General features: G+C 43.4%; 1 protein-coding gene across 3 annotated transcripts in view; it reads right to left on the minus strand.

The window, feature by feature from the left end:
• Positions 1 to 17862: 17862 nt before the first annotated feature.
• LOC119961957 (activin receptor type-1-like) overlaps positions 17863 to 20133 on the minus strand; it is a 136422-nt gene continuing 134151 nt past the window's right edge. For all 3 annotated transcript variants that reach the window (XM_038789579.1, XM_038789578.1, XM_038789580.1), the window contains one exon: positions 17863 to 19215. In XM_038789579.1, the coding sequence (XP_038645507.1) occupies positions 19081 to 19215 (135 nt within the window). In that variant the 3' untranslated portion in view covers positions 17863 to 19080. The remainder of the gene's footprint in view (positions 19216 to 20133) is intronic.

Raw genomic sequence — 20133 nt, forward strand, 5'->3', positions numbered from 1 at the left:
AAACTTGAATAAAAATTATTCCAAAAAAAAAGGAAGGACAAAGCCGCACGCGACAGTCTGATGGCAAGCTAGGGCCCAAAACCAAATTGTAAATAAATGCCTATAAACATGTGCCTCGGCCATATTGGGGAATGTAAAATATGTATGCCGGTTAAAGGGGGTGGCCACAGTTGTTATTATGAAGATGCTTATCTGTAAATATACATGTTAATTTTTGCGTGTTTTTTTTTCTAATAATTTGTAATTTGTTGGATATAAAATATGAAAACTCAATAAAAAACATTTCCAAAAAAAAAGAAATATGGGCTAAGGTTGAACAAAGCCAAGTGTCAATTTAGTGTTAAAGAAATCACGTTTCTGGCGGACAAGTTGTCTGCTCAAGGCATACAACCCGATCAAATGAAAATACAGGCAATAATGAATATGCCATAACCGTCAGATAAGAAAGGAGTTCTGAGGATATTAGGAATGATAAACTTTACAGACAAATTTATTTTGAATTTGTCAGCCAAAACAACGTGTCTGAGAGAAGTTATCAAGAAGTTTAATACTTTTGAATGGACCAGATAAGCATGAACAAGAATGGCTTACTCTCCAGACAGCTTTGACAACAGCTCCAGTGCTAACATCTTTTGACCCGACCAAGAATTCAAAACTCTTGACTGATGCACTGAGGGATGGGGTTAAGTACAGTTTTGTTACAGCAGGAAGATAGAGAGGATTAGAAGCCAGTTGCCTATTCATCCAGGTCCATGACCGACTCTGAGTGTCGATATGCTCAAATTGAGAAGGAATGTCTTGGATAGTTAATGGCTTGAAAGAGTTTCATAGCTATGTGCATGGCTTACCAACGTTTCTGGTTGAAACAAATCACAGACCATTGGTACCCAGCGTCAAAAAAAACCTAAGTGAGATGTCATCACGCATCCAGAGAATGAAGATTAAGCTCCAGCGGTATGATTTTGATCTAATTTACACTCCAGGCAAGCACACTGTGGTTGCAGATGCAAATCTTGCAAATAGAAGAACCAAGGGATTGGGTAAATTCAATGGCGTATGTTAAGAAACACAATAACGATTTAAGAATATGCATGGTTCCTAAAGACTGCAAAGCCAACATCAAGCGAGAACACTATCCAATACCAAAACGTGAAAAAATAACAAGCGAAATATCAGGTGCGACATGCCTCAGTAAAGTGGATACATCGCAGGGTTTTTGGCAACTCAAATTGGATGAAGAGAGCTACAGCTATGCTGGAAGACAATCATATGGAAGAAGATGTGCAAGTACATGTCAACATGACAACAGAGACACTGCCAGGGTCTGATGCAAAAAATTAAAACTAATAGTGGCAGAAACCAAAAAGGATGAAGTTCTGCAGATGGTTATCAAGAATCTCAATGAGGATCATGTTCAAAGTACCACAGCATCAGAGCAGAACTAAGTGTAGCCAATGGATTCCTACCAAGGCAACAAAGAATTATAATACCACAGTCTCTGCGAGCCAAAATTTTACAAAAAATTCATGAGGGCCACCTCGGTTTTGAAAAGTGTTAAAGGAGAGCACGAGACACGGTATATTGGCCAGGGATCAACAAGGATATTCAAAGGATGGAAGAGGAGTGCGTGACAACATGTCAAAACTTCCAACAAAGGCAAATGAAAGAACCAATGCAGTTATAACACTTCCATGGCAGAAAGTAGGGATAAACTTGTTTTATCTCGAAGGGAAAGATTATTTACTGGTTGTAGATTACTTTTCCAATTTTCCTGAAGTGGCACAGTTATCCAGCTCATCAATCAGGTGTGTTACAATGCATACTAAAGCTCTTTGCTCGTCATGGCACTCCACAGGTTGTCATGAGTGACAATAGTCCATGTTTCAGTCGTCAGGAATGGACGGAATTTGCGCAGAAGTACAACTTCAAACATGTCACATCCAGTCCTTTATATCCACAGTCAAATGGAAAGGCAGCGAAAGGTGTGCAAATGGTAAAATAATTACTTAGAGAATTGATGAACAGTCAGGTTGATCTATATCTGGCATTGCTCAGTTACCAAGCATCACCTTTGAGCAATGGTTTGTCATCATCACAATTACTGATGAACAGGAAGCTGGTGCCATGACTTTCAAATCAAAAGAGGAAGCAAAAGAGATACTATGACAGGTCAACCAGGTCCTCTACAAATTTTGGAACACAATGCTATCATAAGGGTGGAGGATCCTGATGGCTGGTCAAAGCGTGCTAAAGTGATACAGAAGATAGGTCCGAGATCCTACACAGTCATCACAAAACAAGGACAGGTACTCAGGAGAAACAGAAGAGCTTTGTTAATAAATTAGCAACCTGTTACTTCACTGTCAGCAGATGATGTGTGCGAAAACTTCTGTCTATCCAAACAACACAACCTGAACAAAAATCAAGTGTACAACCTGAAGATGTACAGAGTAATGCAGTTCCAACAGAGGCATCTTCAGAGCCACTAGAATGTCAAGCAGATTCGGCAGATCAACAAAAGCTTAGTAATCAAAGAGACATCGAAAGAAACCTGACAGACTGAATCTGTAGTGGACATTATAATTGTAAATAATCTGAATTGATCTGCTATGCAGATCATATGCATAATAATTGGTTGAAATTATGTATTTTTTTGTTAAAATCTAAAGGAAAGGGGATGTAATGATATGCATAAGCAATTCTGTATGTTAATGTTAGACCTCCAACCAGCAGGTGGCAGTAGAACTACACCACATGACACTGCAAACTCTGAGTCTGAGTGAGGAGTCATCGTGGATAGTCCTATTTTAAATCTCGTATTCTAGTTGTTAACAGTTCGTTAGTAGTACTAGTATTGTTTTCTACCCACGTTATCGTAATTTAATAAGTCTTAACTAGTCACGATCTCGGCATTCTTTGGTGCACAGACTCAATCATTGCAATGCTTTAGAACGTAACACTTGGTACTGCCAGCGTGTCAAGCTGGCAGTGCCAAGGCGCCAGGTTGCATTTTGCCTGCGCCGGGAATTGGGCCTGGGGTGCCCTGCCCTTATTGTGTGCAGGGCTTGGTGACCCTCTTATAGGTGAGTTGGGGTGTTGGTGGAGTGCGGAGATCGCGTTAAGGAGTCTAGAGCTGAGCTCCTAAGTGCAGGAAATGGGAATAAATACAGCCTTGATGGGGCGTTCCTTGCTGAGGTCCTGAAATGAAATAGATTCCCATTAGATAGCGAGGTCTTTCTCGACGCTGAGCGCAAGAAAACACCCAGCTAAATGCACTTGACATAAATAGCAGTAAAACATTTATCTGAAATATTCTGCTTCCTTGAGTTGGCTGAGGAATAGTTTAGTTCTCTTCATGCACTCCACATGACCTCCTGACTCCCCAATGCCTGTCCACCATCTACAAGGCACAAGTCAGGAGTTTTTGGAATAATTTCCACTTGCCTGGATGAGTGCAGTTCCAACAAGACTCAAGAAGCTTGATAACATCCAGGACAAAGCAACTCACTTGATTGGCACCCCATCCACAAACATTCACCACCCTCTACCACTGATGCACAGTGACAACTGTGTTTGCCATCTACCTGAAGATGGAAGGCTAAGGGCAGCAGACACATGAGGACACCAACACCGAGAATTTTCCATTTAAGCCACTCACCATCCTGACTTAGAATGTATCCCCATTCCTTCACTGTTGCTGGGTCAAAATCTTGGAATCCCTCCCTAATAGCACTGTGGATGTAGCTACACCACATGGACAGCAGTAGCTCAAGGAGGTAGCTCAAGGGCAATTAGGGATGGGGAATAAATACTGGCTGAGCCAGAACATCCACATCCTGTAAAATGAAAAATAAATCTACTGCTTCCAAATCAATGGAAGAAACAGCTGCAAGAAGTAAATAATATTAAAATAATGGTAATGAAAAGGAAGAGGGACTCATAATTCTAGAAAATCCAGAAATAGACAGTAACTGATATGCAGAATGTCATGTCAGAATGAAAGATGACCTGTTTGGGAGCATAAACTATCTCTCAGACAACTACCCAAACTCAAGGAAGCAGAATAAAGTTAAACAGCGATTTATACTGCCGATAAAGCTACTTGCATTTCAGATAAATGTTTTTCTATTACTTGAAATTATTTGACATGTAAACAACCATTCTTTTTCCTGTATCCATATTCCTCCCTCAAACAACACCATCATAAACATTTGCTTTTTGGGGTACCACATGGACAAGTTGGTAAGTGCAATTTGCCATATTCAAAACTAATTAATTGATTTTTAAGCACTCACAGAAATCCTGAGGACATGATAAAGGATTATACAAATGCAAGTACTTTGATAAATTGCTCTCAGTCCTTTGGAGTACAGCCAGATTGCCACTTTGACTCTGGTCCAACTGGGCACTCAAGAAAATAAAAGGTAATTTTAAGGGATTTATCTTTGTATTGGTAAACATTAGAAAAAAGGCATGCTTTAAATTGGGCTTAATTTAATATTTCTGTGTCTGGAAGGGTAAAATTTATAGAGTCATGGAGTCATACAGCGTAAAAAAGGCCCTTCGGTCCATCGTGTCTGCCTCGGTCAAAAGCAACCACCTAACTATTCTAATTCCATTTTCCAGCACTTATCCCACAGCCTTGTATACCTTGGGATTGCACATGTAAATACTTCTTAAATGTTATGAGGGTCTCTGCCTTCACCACCCTTTTAAGGCAGCAAATTCCAAATTCCCACCACCCTACGGGTAAAAATGTTTTTCCTCACAACCCCTTGAAACCTCCTGCCCCTTTCCTTAAATCTATGCCCTCTGATCATTGGTCCTTCCACCTGTCTACTCTATCTGTGTCCCTCATAATTTTATACATCTCAGTCATGTCCCTCCTTAGTCTCCTCTGCTCCAAGGAAAGCAGACCCAATCTATCCAAACTCTCTTCATGGCGAAAAGTCTCCAGCCAGGCAACGTCCTGGTAAATCTCCACTGCACCCTTTCCAGTGCTATGACATCCCTCCTATAATGTGGATTCCAGAACTGCACACAATACTCCAGCTGTGGCTCAACCAATGCGTCATACAGTTCCAGCATAACCTCCGTGCTCTTAAACTCTATGTCTCAGTAATAAAGGCAAGTATATTGTATGCCTTCTTAACCACTGTATCCACCTGCTCAGTGACCTTAAGTGACCGGTGTACATGCACGTCAAGGTCCCTTTGATTGCCGGTGCTTCCCTGCCGTTTATCATGTATTCCCTTGCCTTCATTGTCCTGCCCAACTGCATCACCCCACATTTATCCAGATTGAATTCCATTGACTACTGATCATCCCAAGTGACCAGCATGTCTCTATCCTGTAATCAAAGGCTATTCTCTTCACTATTTACCGCCCCACCAATTTTGATATCACCCGCAAACTTCCTGATCAACCCTCCTACATTATTATCGAAATAATTTATAAAAACCACAAATAGTAAGGGTCCCAATATCGATCCCTGTGGACCCCACTGGACACAGGCTTTCAGTCAAATAAATACCCCTCAACCATCACCCTCTGCTTCCTGCCACTCAGCCAATTTTGGATGCAATTTCCAAATTTCCTTAGGCTCTTACCTTCGCCATCAGTCTCCCATGTGGGACCTAATCAAAATCCTTGCTAAAGTCCAAGCTACTGTTGTCATGGGAGTGTACCTTTAAGAAATCGGTGTTTATCAAATAGCTGTAGTGATATAATTGTGTAAGTGGAGCTGGGTTGTGTCTGGCTTTTACCTTCATTTTGAGCTGGAGGCTGTTTGTGGCTTTGTGTTTTACTTTCGTTTTAGGCAGTTGAAAGCTCAATTCAGACAAGGAAGGTTCATTCTGTCTCTCTCTCTGTATGTTAAAAGGTGTTCAGGTCACTTGATAATTTAAAAGTGATAACTGTCTTATGTAAAGAATTTGAAATGAAAAAATGAAAATCGCTTATTGTCACGAGTAGGCTTCAATGAAGTTACTGTGAAAAGCCCCTAGTCGCCACATTCCAGCGCCTGTTCGGGGAGGCTGTTATGGGAATCGAACCGTGCTGCTGGTCTGCCTTGGTCTGCTTTCAAAGCCGACTGCTTTGTTAAAAAGGACTTTTGGCATATGGATGTTGTTAGGAAAGTTATGAGGGTTACATATAGAGTACTGTATCTGTGTGGGGTATTTGTGTTGGTAGTTGATAAAATGTTTACTGTGTGTTTATAAAATGTTAACTGAATTCATAGAATAAACATTGTTTTATTTAAAAATACTGAAGGTCTCTGTTGCATAATACCTGGAAAGTGGGCCCTTGTGCTCCTCATAACCAAAATCTATTACAAGTTGTAAGTCAGGTAAACTCCATGATATACTTTGGAGTTTTCTAAACCCTGGCCCATAACAAATTGGGGGCTCATGGGGTAATCTTTTGTGATTGGGTTGGTTCAGTGAATTTGTGTTTGCTTTACAGGGGTGGTATTCCAGTTTAAATAGGGAGTGTGTTGTGGACAATGGGTCCTTTCGAGGCTCTTGGGGGTGGAGAAGGTCACACGCAATACCTTATGAACAGTGACTGAAAACAGGCTTTTAGATTTGGCAAAAACATTGCAGTTAACATTACCTGACAGAATACAAAAAGAAGAGGTACTTACGGCAGTAGCTGAGCATTTAAAATTGCCTGAGATACCGTCAGACTCATTGGAAATGGCAAAAATTCAGTTACAGATCAAGCAACTTGAACATTAAAAATAATTAAAGCAGCTTGAATACGAAATGAGAGAAAAGGAGAGAGAAAGGGAGATACAGGTCGGGGAAAAAGAAAAGGAGAGAGAAGAAAGGAAAAAATAAAGAATAGCCCTAGTGAAACAAAAAGAAAGAGAAAGGGAGGTACAGATCAGGGAAAAAGAAAAGGAGAGAGAAAGAGATAGAGCGGAAAAAGAAAAAGAGAGAGAGGAAAGGGAAAAAGACAGAGAATTAGAACTTCAGAAAATGGCCATGAAACATGACAGTCAGTTAAAATTGGCGGATGTAAAGAAAATTGTACGGTCTGAGGAGAGTGATGAGCATAATGAGCATAAGTGTCATAATCGAAGGGTTGATGGGGATCTATTTAAATATGTCCAAGCATTGCCAAGGTTTGATGAGAAGGAGGTAGAAGCCTTTTTCATTTCATTTGAGAAGGTAGCTAAACAAATGAAATGGCTACAGGATAGGTGGGTATTACTGATTCAAACAAAATTGGTTATTAGAGCTCGTGAAGTGTTTGCATCACTATCAGAGAAGGTATCTGGGACGTATGAGGAGGTGAAAAAATCCATCTTATGTGCATATGAACTAGTGCCTGAAGCCTACAGACAAAGGTTTAGAATTTCAAGGAAAGAACCTGATCAAACATACATGGAGTTTGAAAGGATCAAACAGAGTAATTTTGATAGGTGGATAAGGGCTTTGAAAATAGATCAAACGTATGAAGCTCTCAGAGAAATTATACTTTTGGAGGAATTTAAAAATTGAATTCCTGATGTAGTGAGAACTCATGTGGAAGAACAGAGGGTTAAAACTGCGAGGTTAGCAGCAGAAATGGCAACACCAGTTTCAGCATGTGAGGGATAGCCAGTGGGATTTGTTAAAGTGGTAATGGAAAGCCCAAGTGAAGCGAAGGAGGTGCAAAAGATTGCACAGCCTGATCAAAGCTGATTGATAAGAAGGTGCCAGATCTTTTTAAAGAATTTACTTGTGTGGGTAAAGTTTACTCATGTGTACCGGGAGGAGTAGGTAAAGAAGTCACAATTTTAAGAGACAAGAGCTAGTCAATCTTTCATGGTAAGAGATGAGAAGTTATGTAGTTTGGGAGGAATATTGCCAGAAAAGGTAGTAAAAAGTGGAATTCAGGGTAAGAAGAGTAGTGTTCCATTATATAAGGTAAGGTTGGAAAGTCCAGTGAAGAGTGGTGAAGTGGTAGTAGGAGTAATATCTTGTCCAGGAATACAGTTTATCTTGGGTAATGATATAGCTGGATCGCAGGTGGGAGTGATGCCTACTGTGGTTGATAAGCCAGTGGAAAATCAGACAACTGAAGAAGTGTTGAAGGACGAATATCCTTGGATTATTCTGGACTGTGTAGTGTCATGGGAATGTCACTTTAAGATTTTTTTGTCTTCTCAAGTAGCTGCAGTGATGTCATTGTGTGGGCGGAGCTGGGCTCTGCTCTGCTTTTTACTTTCACTTTGAGCTGGGGGCTGTTTTTGGTTCTGAGTTTTAGTTTCATTTTCAGTTGGAGAGCTGCATTCAAACCAAGGAGGTGTATGTTCGGTCTCTCTCTCTCTAAAAAAATGTCTCCAGATCACTTGATGATTTCAAATTAATACCTGTTTTTGTAAGGAATGCAAACCTATTGTCTTTGTTAAAAAGGGTTTTTGACTTATGGATGTTGTTAGGAAAGTTACTAAGGGTTACCTATAGAGGATTGTATCTTTGGGGGGAGTATCAGTTTTGGTAGTTGATAAGATGTTTACTGTGTGTTTATAAAATGTTAACTGGATTCATAGAATAAACATTGTTTTTGTTTAAAAATACTTTAGATCTCTGTTGCAACTCACCTGTAAAGTCAGCCCTTGTGCTCCCCATAACCAAAATCTATTGAAAGTTATGGGTCCAGTGAACTCCGTGATATACTTTGGTGTTCTCTAAACCCTGGCCCATAATAGTAGGAACAAGGTCGCAAAGTCACAGGTTAAGACAAGAGGAGAAATCACAAAGAGTGAAGATCAAGTGGAAGTTCAATTATCAGAAACGATTTTTGATCAGACGGTTGGAAAAGAACAAGAACAGGTGGAGGGTGAAGCGGATATTTTTAGTTCAGGAAAATTGGTGGAGTTACAACAGAAAGATATAGAAATAAAACAGATTTATCAGATAGCATACACGGAAGAGGCATCTGAGTGTATACCAGAATGTTATTACCGTGAAAATGATGTCTTGATGAGAAAATGGAGACCTTTACATTTGCTGGTGGATGAAAAGTGAGAAAAAGTTCATCAAGTGGTATTGCCGGTAGGGTATAGAAAGGAGGTGTTATGAGTAGCACATGAGGTACCAGTGAGAGGTCATTTGGGAATAAGGAAAACCTAAACAAAAATACAAAAGCATTTTTATTGGCCTGGACTACATAAAGATGTAGTTAAATTTTGTCAATTGTGTCACACATGTCAAGTGATAGGGAAACCTCAAGCAGTGATAAAACCAGCGCCATTAATAACCATTCCAGCATTTGAGGAATCTTTCACAAGGGTCTTAATTGATTGTGTTGGACCGCTTCCTAAAACAAAAAGTGGGAATCAATATCTTTTGACTATAATGGATGTGTCTACTAGGTTTCCAGATGCCATTCCAGTACATAATATTACAGCTAAAAAGATTGTGGAGGAGTTCCTTAAATTATTTACTAGATATGGACTACCCACAGAAATACAATCAGATCAAGGATCAAATTTTACCTCAAAGTTATTCAAATAATTTATGGATAGCTTAGGAATGAAACAATTTAAATCAACTGCGTACCATCCAGAATTGCAGGGAGCATTAGAAAGGTGGCATCAGACGTTAAAGACAATGTTGAGAGCTTATTGTCAAGATTATCCAAAGGATTGGGATAAAGGGATTCCATTACTAATTTGCAATTAGGGATGCACCTGATGGGTCAACCAAATTTAGTCCAATTGAACTAATTTTTGGTCATGAGGTAAGAAGACCACTTAAATTGATTAAGGAAAAATTGGTGAGTGAGCAGTCAGAGGTTACATTATTCGATTACGTGTCAAATTTTAGGGAACGATTAAATAGAGGTGATTTGGCTGGACAACATTTAAAAGTTGTACAAAATGTGATGGTCTTGTAGCGGACAAGAAAGCAAAAGTTTGTATTTTTGCCAGTGAAGATAAAGTTTTAGTATTGTTACCAGTGGTAGGTGGACCTTTAAAGGCAAGGTTTTGTGGACCATATCAGATTGAAAGGAAATTAAGTGAGGTGAATTATGTGATAAGAACATCGTATAGAAGGAAAACTCACTAGGCGAGATTCTCCGCAAATGCGGAGAGTCGTAAAGGCTACCGTGAAACTGGCCTTGTTTCAAGGCAGCCTTCACGCCCGTTCCCGGGACCCGATTCTCTCCCCCCCCCCCCCCCCCATTGGGGCTAGGAGCGGGACCCCGGGAATAATGGCATCGCGGCCTTATCGACCGTTGTTAAGGCTGCGCGCCAAGATGACGCGTGGCCGGCTCCAACCCGCGCATGCGCGGGTGACGTCATCACGCCATTAACGGAACCCGCGCATGCGCGGTTCCGCATTTCTCCACCGCCGCCCGACAAGATGTGGCGGCTTGAGCTTGTCGGGCAGCGGAGGGGAAATAGTGTGTCCCTTTTGGACGCAGGCCCGACGATCGGTGGGCACCGATCTCGGGCCTGTCCCCTCCCGAGCACAACGGTGGTGCTCCCGCCCCAAACGGGCCTCTGGACGCCCCAAACGGGCATCCAGCGCACGTTTTTACGACGGCAGCAAGCAGGTGTGTTTGCTGCCGTGAAAAAACAGGCGTAAAGGCCCGGCCCGCTCGGCCCATCGGCTGCGGAGAATCGCCGCGGCGATTCGTGTCGTGGGTCGGGCGAGGGGGGGGGGGGGGAGAATAGCGGGAGGGCGCAAAAAAAATGTCGGGAGGCCCTCCCGCTATTCTCCCAACCAACGTGGGGGGCAGAGAATCGCGCCCACTGAGTGTGTCATGTGAATATGCTTAAAAGATACTTTGAAAGGGAAGGAGAGCAAAAGGAGGAGGTTTTAGTGATTCTAGCTCAAAGTGAAGAACTGAATCCAGATTACTCTGAATTTGACATCCCTCAAATTAAATTGGAAAACAAGGATGTTCTTAAAAATTGGGATAAATTGTTGAGTTACCTTCAAGAGGAAAATCAAACTGACCTGAAAGTTATTGATATCAAATGGGAGAAGTAAAAGAGTATTGTATCAAAATCCAGCGTTTTAATGTTTAATATATGATTTTTTTTCTTGTTGTTAAAACTAATGAATGGTCCCATTCCTCTGTTCTTCCAAGTTATATTAAGAAAAGTAAAAGTTGCAGCCTCTTGAGGCAAGGTTCCATTCTGGGACCTTTCTGTTCAGTACAACCAAGATAGTAATAAAAAAACAACTAAAATAAAATCTCTGGTTCAGGGTCAACAACTTCCACCTTGGTAACCAAAGCTTTCCTCATGAACTGTGGTCCCTTGATTATTTGACCTAGTATTCAGAAATCTAAAAAGTGTATGTGACTAGAAATCTAAAAAAGGACTGAGATACTGGGACAGTGGTGGTCCCGGCTTGCACCTTTATCCAAAATTGGGAAGGATTTGTCAGCTCTTGAATGACAAATGTGATCTCATGCCTAATATTTTAACAAATTTTCTTACTCACAAGTAAATCAAAAAGGAATAAGAGCTGTGGATTAACTTGGTGCACATGTTGTGCCTTACGATTTAAGGAGTTCCCACTTTTTTCACCTTTGATTTAATCACATCTTCAATGAAGGAGGAGCCTCAGGAACTTTTGCTGTAAATCACAAAATAGGTTTGATTCCTGGAAAGATATGGATTGTGATCGGTAACAGGAAAGGTTTGGCTTCAAGTAAGTTTTGAAAACATAATTTTGTGGAAAAAGATTTTTTATAGTATTACGTCAAAATCAAAATCAAAGGTGATCCAACTCAACCGGAATGTTCACAGAACAAAATCCAAAGGCAATCCTCTACTATTTTGTTGTGGAACAGAATGAAATTACAACAACGGCCCAGGTCTTCCGATGACATGTGACGTTGTCAGTGTTTGCTCTCATTACTCTTCTGAAATCGACAGAGCCCTCTGCAGTTCGCAAATATGCAGTAAATGTGGAAATTCAGAGTTCCCATGGCGGAGATGGGCTGAGCAGTCACAGGAAAGATGGCTCTCCACTAGGAAACTCCAAATTAAGTACATTAAACCCAACAATTGGCCGCTAAGCCAACAAACACTCACCACCCCCAAAAACCACCACATACCCGAAGGGCGACACGGTAGCACAGTGGTTAGCACTGTTGTTTCACAGCGCCAGGACCCCAGGTTCGATTCCCAGCTTTGTCACTGTCTGTGCGGAGTCTGCACGTTCCCCCCTCATGTCTGCGTGGGTTTCCTCCAGATGCTCCGGTTTCCTCCCACAAGTCCCGAAAGATGTGCTGTTAGGTAATTTGGATATTCTGAATTCTCCCTCTGTGTATCCGTACAGGCGCCGGGATGGGGTGACGAGGGGCTTTTCACAGTAACTTCATTGCAGTGTCAATGTTAGACTACTTGCGAGAATAATAAAAAAAAGATTATATGCCCTTGAAGCTACAAAAGGATCGAAGAGGGAATAAGGGGAGCAAGAGCCAGGAAAGAAAGGATAAGACGGTGGACATGAGGAGTGAGGCAGAGCAAGATGTGGCGGAGAGGGCAGTGCCACCAATACGAACACCGACTTATCTACGAATAGGACAATGAATGGAGCTCCTAGCACAAGGCACCATAAAGAACGGATTTATGGCAACGGTAAAGTCAGCGGTTGCAGCAGACATCTTGGCCCCCTTCAAAGAGGTGCTTGAGAGGACGGAGCAATGGCTGGAGGCGAAGGAGGCAACACTGCGAGAACTCAAGTGGGTCGCTCCGGCAGAGGCCCAAGGCATCTTCGCCAAGCTCCACCGGTTTCAAGACAAAGAGTGGACCCTGAGCTGGATGTGAAACACACCGGCCTGCGTGTGAGAAGGGCCCACGATCAGCGTGTACCAAGTCATTGGGCTGACCTGGCCAAGCACCAGGCTGAATTTAATGGGGCCAAAATAGCTCTATTTAAGAGTAAGGTACGAGTCGGTATGTTATACCTGTCCAAACTGTAGGTGCCCTACCAAAAAAAGGAACATTATTTCACCACACTGGGGGAAGTGGATGAGTTCGCACAGTAGCAGTGGGTTGCTTCACAGTGCCAGGGTCCCAGATTCGATTCCCGGCTCGGGTCAATGTCTGTGTGGAGTCTGCGTGTTCTCCCTGTGTCTGCGTGGGGTTCCTCCGGGTGCTCCGGTTTCCTCCCACAAGTCCCGAAAGACGTGCTGTTAGGTGAATTGGAAATTCTGAATTCTCCCTCCATGTATCGGAACAGGCGGCGGAATGTGGCGACTAGGGCACTTTCACAGTAATGTCATTGCAGCGTTAATGTAAGCCTACTTGTAATAATAAAGATCATTATTCATATCATAGAATCATGGAACTTACAGTGCAGAAGGAGGCCATTTGGCCCATCGGGTCTGCACCGGCCCTTGGAAAGAGCACCCTACTTAAGCCCACACCTCCACTCTAACCCAGTAACCCCACCTAATCTTTTTGGGCACTAAGTGCAATTTAGCATGGCAATCCACCTAACCTGCACATCTTTGGACTGTGGGAGGAAACCGGAGCACCCGGAGGAAACCCTCGCAAACATGGGGAGAACGTGCAGACTCCGCACAGTGACCCAAGCCGGGAGTCAAACCTGGAACCCCGGAGCTGTGAAGCACTGTGCTACAATGCTGCCCATCCACAAGAATGGGCTGGGTAAGCCACAAAAGTATAGGACACAAATGGACCGGTGTCTGGATGTTAAATTGACTTTGCTTTGGCATCAATGAATGCCCAAGAAGGGAGGGGAGAGGGCAAAAAAGGACCAAACCGGGAAGGAAAGGGGGGGAAATAATGGGTGGGGAATGGAGGAGTCACTCCCTGGGGGCAGCCACCACGCTGGTGAACATGCATGGAGGGGGGGCCGCGGTGCAGTCCCCATAGGGTGGGGGTGCCCGGCAGAAGAGTGGACCACAGCACTGCCGGGTTTTGGGGGGGGGGGGGGGGGGGGGGGGGGGGGGTTAGAAAGTCAGTTGCAACAAGTTGCACATGGCAATGGCAGGAACAAAGGAACCAATGACAGCCATCCTGGATGCCCCCCAAAGGGAAACTCGAGTGCAGGGGCATATCCATGTGTTGAATATGGCTGCGGTGACAATCTTGAATGGCACCTGAACAAAGGGAATACTCAGAGAGCAGAGACACTTCCACATGCTGAGTTAGCCGACCCCACAGGAGAGGGCTGGGATGGGGAAGAAACCCCATCAAGATAGTCATCTGGAATGTCAGGAGACTTAACGGCCCAAGTGATAAATCCAGAGTTTTCGCCCGTCCGTAATTATTCTCCAAGGGACACTCCTGAGGGAGAAGGACCAACTGAGAGTAAGGAAGAATTGGATAGGACAGCTATCCCAAGCGTGTTACAGAACGAGGACTAGCGGGTGGCCATACAGTGCAATAGGAGGACGACATTCACAGCGACAAAGGTGATAACAGACCCAGGGTGGCGGTATATCATGGTAAGCAGTGTCCTGGAAGGTGCTTGTAAATGTGCATGCCCCCAATTGGTACGATACAGACTTCATAAAAAAAGACCATGTCAGAAATCCCCGACATAGACTCCTACCAACTTATCATGGGGGCTAACTTCAATTGTGTACAGGACTCGCGGACGGACAGATCCAGCCCCAAATCAGGGAAACAATCGACCATGGCAAGAGAACTAAGCATTTTTATGGAGCAAGTAGGGTGGTGGACCCATGGAGGTTCACAGACCCAAGGGTAAAGGAATTTTCCTTCTTCTCCCAGGTCTCCAGAGTCCACAACAGGATCAATTTCTTTGGAGTGGGGAAGTCGATGCTTCCAGGAGTTGTAGGGGCAGAATACTTTGCAATAGTCCACGCTGACCACGCACCACACTACGAGGATGTTAGGTTGGAGACAGGCCGGACCCAATGCCTCCCATGGAGGCTGGACACAGCCCTACTCACTGACCAGGCTTTCTGTGACAGAATGTCACAAGCCATCGACAGGTGGGTGCCACAATGGGAAGTCTCACCTTCCAGATTCTGGGAGGCCCTGAAGGCAGTGATCAGGGGGGAAATAATATATAGGCACTCAGGGAGATGAAGGAAAAGATGGCTAGGCAGCACTGGTCGACTCCACAGGTCCAAAAGTCACTGAAAGGGGCAACATAGGTGGAGAAGGTAGTCAAGAAGGCATCCGGCATGCTTGCCTTCATTGGCCGGGGCATTGAGTATAAGAATTGGCAAATCATGTTGCAGCTGTATAGAACCTTAGTTCGGCCACACTTGGAGTATAGCGTTCAATTCTGGTCGCCACACAACCAGAAGAATGTGGAGACTTTGGAGAGGGTGCAGAAGAGATTCACCAGGATGTTGCCTGGTATGGAGGGCATTAGCTATGAGGAGTGGTTGAATAAACTCGGTTTGTTCTCACTGGAACGACGGAGGTTGAGGGGCAACCTGATAGAGGCCTACAAAATTATGAGGGGCATAGACAGAGTGGAAAGTCAGAGGCTTTTCCCCAGGGTAGAGGGGTCAATTACTTGGGGGCATAGGTTTACGGTGCAAGGGGCAAGGTTTAGAGTAGATATACGAGGCAAGTTTTTTTACACAGAGGGTAGTGGGTGTCTGGAACTCGCTGCCGGAGGAGCTGGTGGAAGCAGGGACGATAGTGACATTTAAGGGGCATCTTGATAAATACATGAATAGGATGGGAATGGAGGGATACGGACCCAGGAAGTGTCGAAGATTGTAGTTTTGTCGGGCAGCATGGTCGGCACGGGCTTGGAGGGCCGAAGGGCCTGTTCCTGTGCTGTACCTTTCTTTGTTCTTTGTTTGTTGTCCACATTGGAGTACTCCATGGCCCCGACAATGGAACTAGTGGCGGAGAGGAAAAAATTACAAATGGGGTGACCTTCTATGAGCCTGGAGACAAGGCCAGCCACCTGCTAGCTCCCCAGCTGAGAAAGCAGGCAGCCACAAGGGAAATAGCATAAGTGAAGGATAGGAACAGAAAACTAGTCGCAGCGCCAGTCGAGATCAATGACACCCTTGCAACTTCCTACCAAGAGCTGTGCACCTCCGAGCCTCCAGAGGGGGACTTGAAGATGAAACAGTTCCTCAATGGGCTGGACCTACCAGTCAGAGGGAGGAAAGGAGACAGGGCCTGGAAGCACTACTAGAACTGACGAAAGTCATGGAGAGTATTCACTCCATGTAGGCACGGAAGGCGCCGAGTCCAGACGGTCTCCCAACGGTCTTCTATAAAAAAGATTTGCACCAGGACTGGCCCCACACCTGCGGAGGATGTTCAATGACTCCCTATCAAGGGGAACCCTGCCGCCCACACTGGCACAGGCCTCAATATCACTGATCCCAAAAAGGACAAAGACCTGACTGATTGTGGGTCATATAGACCCATCTCACTCCTAAGCACAGACGCCAAACTATTGGCAAAGGCCCTGGCAATGTGACTGAAGTTGCGTGCCAGAGGTAGTCGCAGAGGACCAGACAGGCTTCATCAAGGGCAGATAACTAAGAGCGAACATTAGGCGCCTGCTGAACGTGTTCATGACCCCATCTAGGGGAGAGACACCAGGGGGGTTGGATTATGAGGAGAGGTTGAGTCAACTGGGACTGTACTCGTTGGAATTTAGAAGGACGAGGGGGGAATCATATAGAAACATTTAAAATTATGATGGGAATAAATAGGATAGATGCGGGCAGGTTGTTTCCACTGGCGGGTGAAAGTAGAACTAGGGGACATAGCCGCAAAGTAAGGGGAAGTAGATTTAGGACTGAGTTTAGGAGGAACTTCTTCACCCAAAGGGTTGTGAATCTATGGAATTCCTTGCCCAGTGAAGCAGTTGAGGCTCCTTCATTAAATGTTTTTAAGGTAAAGATAGATAGTTTTTTGAAGAATAAAGGGTTTAAGGGTTATGGTGTTCGGGTCGGAAAGTGGAGCTGAGTCCACAAAAGATCAGCCATGATCTCATTGAATTCAGGCTCGAAGGGCCAGATGGCCTACTCCTGCTCCTAGTTCTTATGTTCTATTATATTCTTATGAGGGAAGGGCAACAAATGCTAGCCTTGGCAATGGTGCCCACATCCCACAGAAGAATAAAGAAAAAAAGCATTTAATTCAGAGATCCTGATTAGGGATTCTAAATGGTGGTGCAGCACAGTGGTTAGCACTACTGCCTCACAGCGCCAGGGAGATTGGTTCAATTCTGGCCTTGGATGACTGTGTGGAGTATGCAATTTCTCCCAGTGTCTGTGTGGGTTTTCTCCAGGTGCTCCGGTTTCCTCCCACAGTCCAAAGATGTGCAGGTTAGGTGGATTCACCTTGGTAAATTGCCCCTTTGTGTCCAAATAGGTGCAGATTGGTGGGGTTATGAGGTGCAGGGATAGGGTGGGAGAGTGGGTCTCGGTGTTCTTGCAGAGGACCGGTGCAGACTGGATGTGCCAAATGGCCTCTTTCTGCACGGTAGGAATTCTACGGTTCAGTCAGAAATATAGTCCCAATTTGCTGCTTGTGGTAAAATACTTCAATATGAAAATGAAATGAAAATGAAAATCGCTTATTGTCACGAGTAGGCTTCAATGAAGTTACTGTGAAAAGCCCCTAGTCGCCACATTCCGGCGCCTGTCCGGGGAGGCTGGTACGGGAATCGAACCGTGCTGCTGGCCTGCTTGGTCTGTTTTAAAAGCCAGCGATTTAGCCTGGTGAGCTAAACCAGCCCCGCTGGCTGTTTAACTGTTCACCCAGCTTGACAACATTACTATTACTGAATCCCAAGAAATCCACCTCCTTATCCTGGTGCCAGATGCACACTGATATCAGGATAGAAGAATTCCATTCACCAGAGATTGCAGCTTCCTTCAAGATCACTTACTTTGGGAGAATAATCAAACAGTAAATGTGGGTGCATTTATAAAATGTTCTATTTAAATTATACAATCAACTATTATAGTATAAAATATAGCTTAAAACAAAAAATACAGTAGTTAATTCTCTGGTAAAGTTCACAACGTACATTTTACACATAAGACCTTGTACCACCAAAGCTTTTCACATTCTAAAACAAAATGTGATACAGTCTTTCATTGATATATAAAATTAGCTACAAAGTTGTGCAACTCAAATCATGTCTGGTTCTGTGAAAGCATTTACAATAACGATATAAATGAACAAGTTTATATATTTTATGATATAACATTGCAGGCAGAGTATTTACTGTGTTAAATGTGAAACATTGTAAAACTGAGCACCGTCAATAATCTACATAAGAAAACATGTAACTGTTGTACCATTTCACAACTATGAAAAGAAGTGAACACTGGCATTATTGCAATAAATAATTCACACATTTGAAAAGGCAGATGGGAAGACATTTGGGTTAACAGTGCATGTAGCATATACCAATTGTTAGAAAAATCAATTACAACTGGAGAGTTTGTCCAAAATAATGTATGTAATTGCCAACAGATAGGTGCTAGATCATAGTTAAAATTATTTGGCCAGTTGGAAGGTTTTCTGCATTCAAAACTGTAACACATACAGTGCATGCAAGGAAAGCAAAAGTTACTAGTGCAAAATAATTATGAAAGGCCACAATGTGTACGACATTTGAGCATAAACATCGAACAATTATCGTAAGACACTGCCAAGACTTATAACAGCAGAATAAAACTTTTTTCAATGCCCCCCCAAATCATGTTACTTCTGTAAGAAATTTAAATTTCAGCTTCCTTTCTGGTCACACATTAATCATCTAAATTATATGCTTGTGTTTAGTATTACGTGCTTTCAACCTTGCTCCTGTTGCAGCTTAATTTCTCAAAACAAAACATGTTTCAAAACTATTCAGGTGGATAGTCAGGTGGATGGGGAGGGGGGGGGGGGGGAAGAACTGGAAATGAGTTATGATAAGCATATATAACTGAAATGTTGATCTTTTTATCTTCGGTTTCTGACTGACGAGCTGTATATTTCCAGCATTTTCTGTTCTCATTAGTTATACTGAATAGATTTGAATATTGAGAAGTAACATGCCAGAAACCATAACACCACCTCTCTCCATTCCATTATATATGTGGAAACACCCACTTTAAGGCAATATTCAGGAAACTGAATAATCAACATTCCATTTTAAACTTATCAAATGAGTTGTCAATTTTGGTCAGAGTTTTTCTGATGCGCAGGGCAGTTAGTCTTGCTGATGAATTATGATACCAGCATTCCTTCATCACCTTTGAAAGAGAAGTTAATTTCTGTTGAGAAAGATGTAAAGTAGGATTACTAAAATGTTAAATACAGGATTTAAAATATTCTTCATTACTGCTCAAGCAATTAGTCTTTCATTCGTAGAATCATAGAATCACTACAGTGCAGAAGGAGGCCAATTGGCCCATCGAGTCTGCACTAACCCTCTGAAAGAGCACCTTACCTCGGCGCATGCCCCCACTCTATCCCATAACCCAGTAACCCCAACTAACAGTTTGGACACTAAAGGGCAATTTAGCATGGCCAATTCATCTAACCTGCACACCGGTGCACCCGGAGACATGGGGAGAACGTTAAAACTCCACGCAAACAGTGACCCAAGGCTGGAATTGAACCCAGCTCCATGGATCTGTGAGACATCAGTGCTAACCATTGTGCCACCGTGCATCGCCAGATCTCTTTGTTATTGAAACCCAGAGACAAATAATTTTTCCATAACCATTCTCTCTGCTGCTTAGCTGATGACCAACTGTTGAGAAAGACCATTATAATTCTGTAGTTTGAGGAATTGCATGATAGCTTTGCAAGACAATGGTAGTGGCAAGGCCAAGATCTGAAAGCCACAGAATTATCAAGTCTTCAGCTGATGCAGAGAATCAAACTGATCAGCAGTTTAATAATCTTCATTGTCACAAGTAGGCTTACATTAACACTGCAATGAAGTTGCTGTGAAAAACCCCTAGTCGCCACATTCCGGCATCTGTCGGGTACACGGAGGGAGAATTCAGAGTGTCCAAATTACCTAACAGCACGTCTTTCAGGACTTGTGGGAGGAAACCGCAGCATCTGGAGAAAACCCACGCAGACACGGGGAGCACGTGCAGACTCCGCACAGACAGTGACCCAAGCCAGGAATCGAACCTGGGACCCTGACACTGTGAAGCCATAGTGCTAGTTCACTGAAG

The sequence above is a fragment of the Scyliorhinus canicula genome, chromosome 2 (assembly GCF_902713615.1).
Source record: "Scyliorhinus canicula chromosome 2, sScyCan1.1, whole genome shotgun sequence".
In the NCBI taxonomy this organism is placed as follows: Eukaryota; Metazoa; Chordata; class Chondrichthyes; order Carcharhiniformes; family Scyliorhinidae; genus Scyliorhinus; species Scyliorhinus canicula.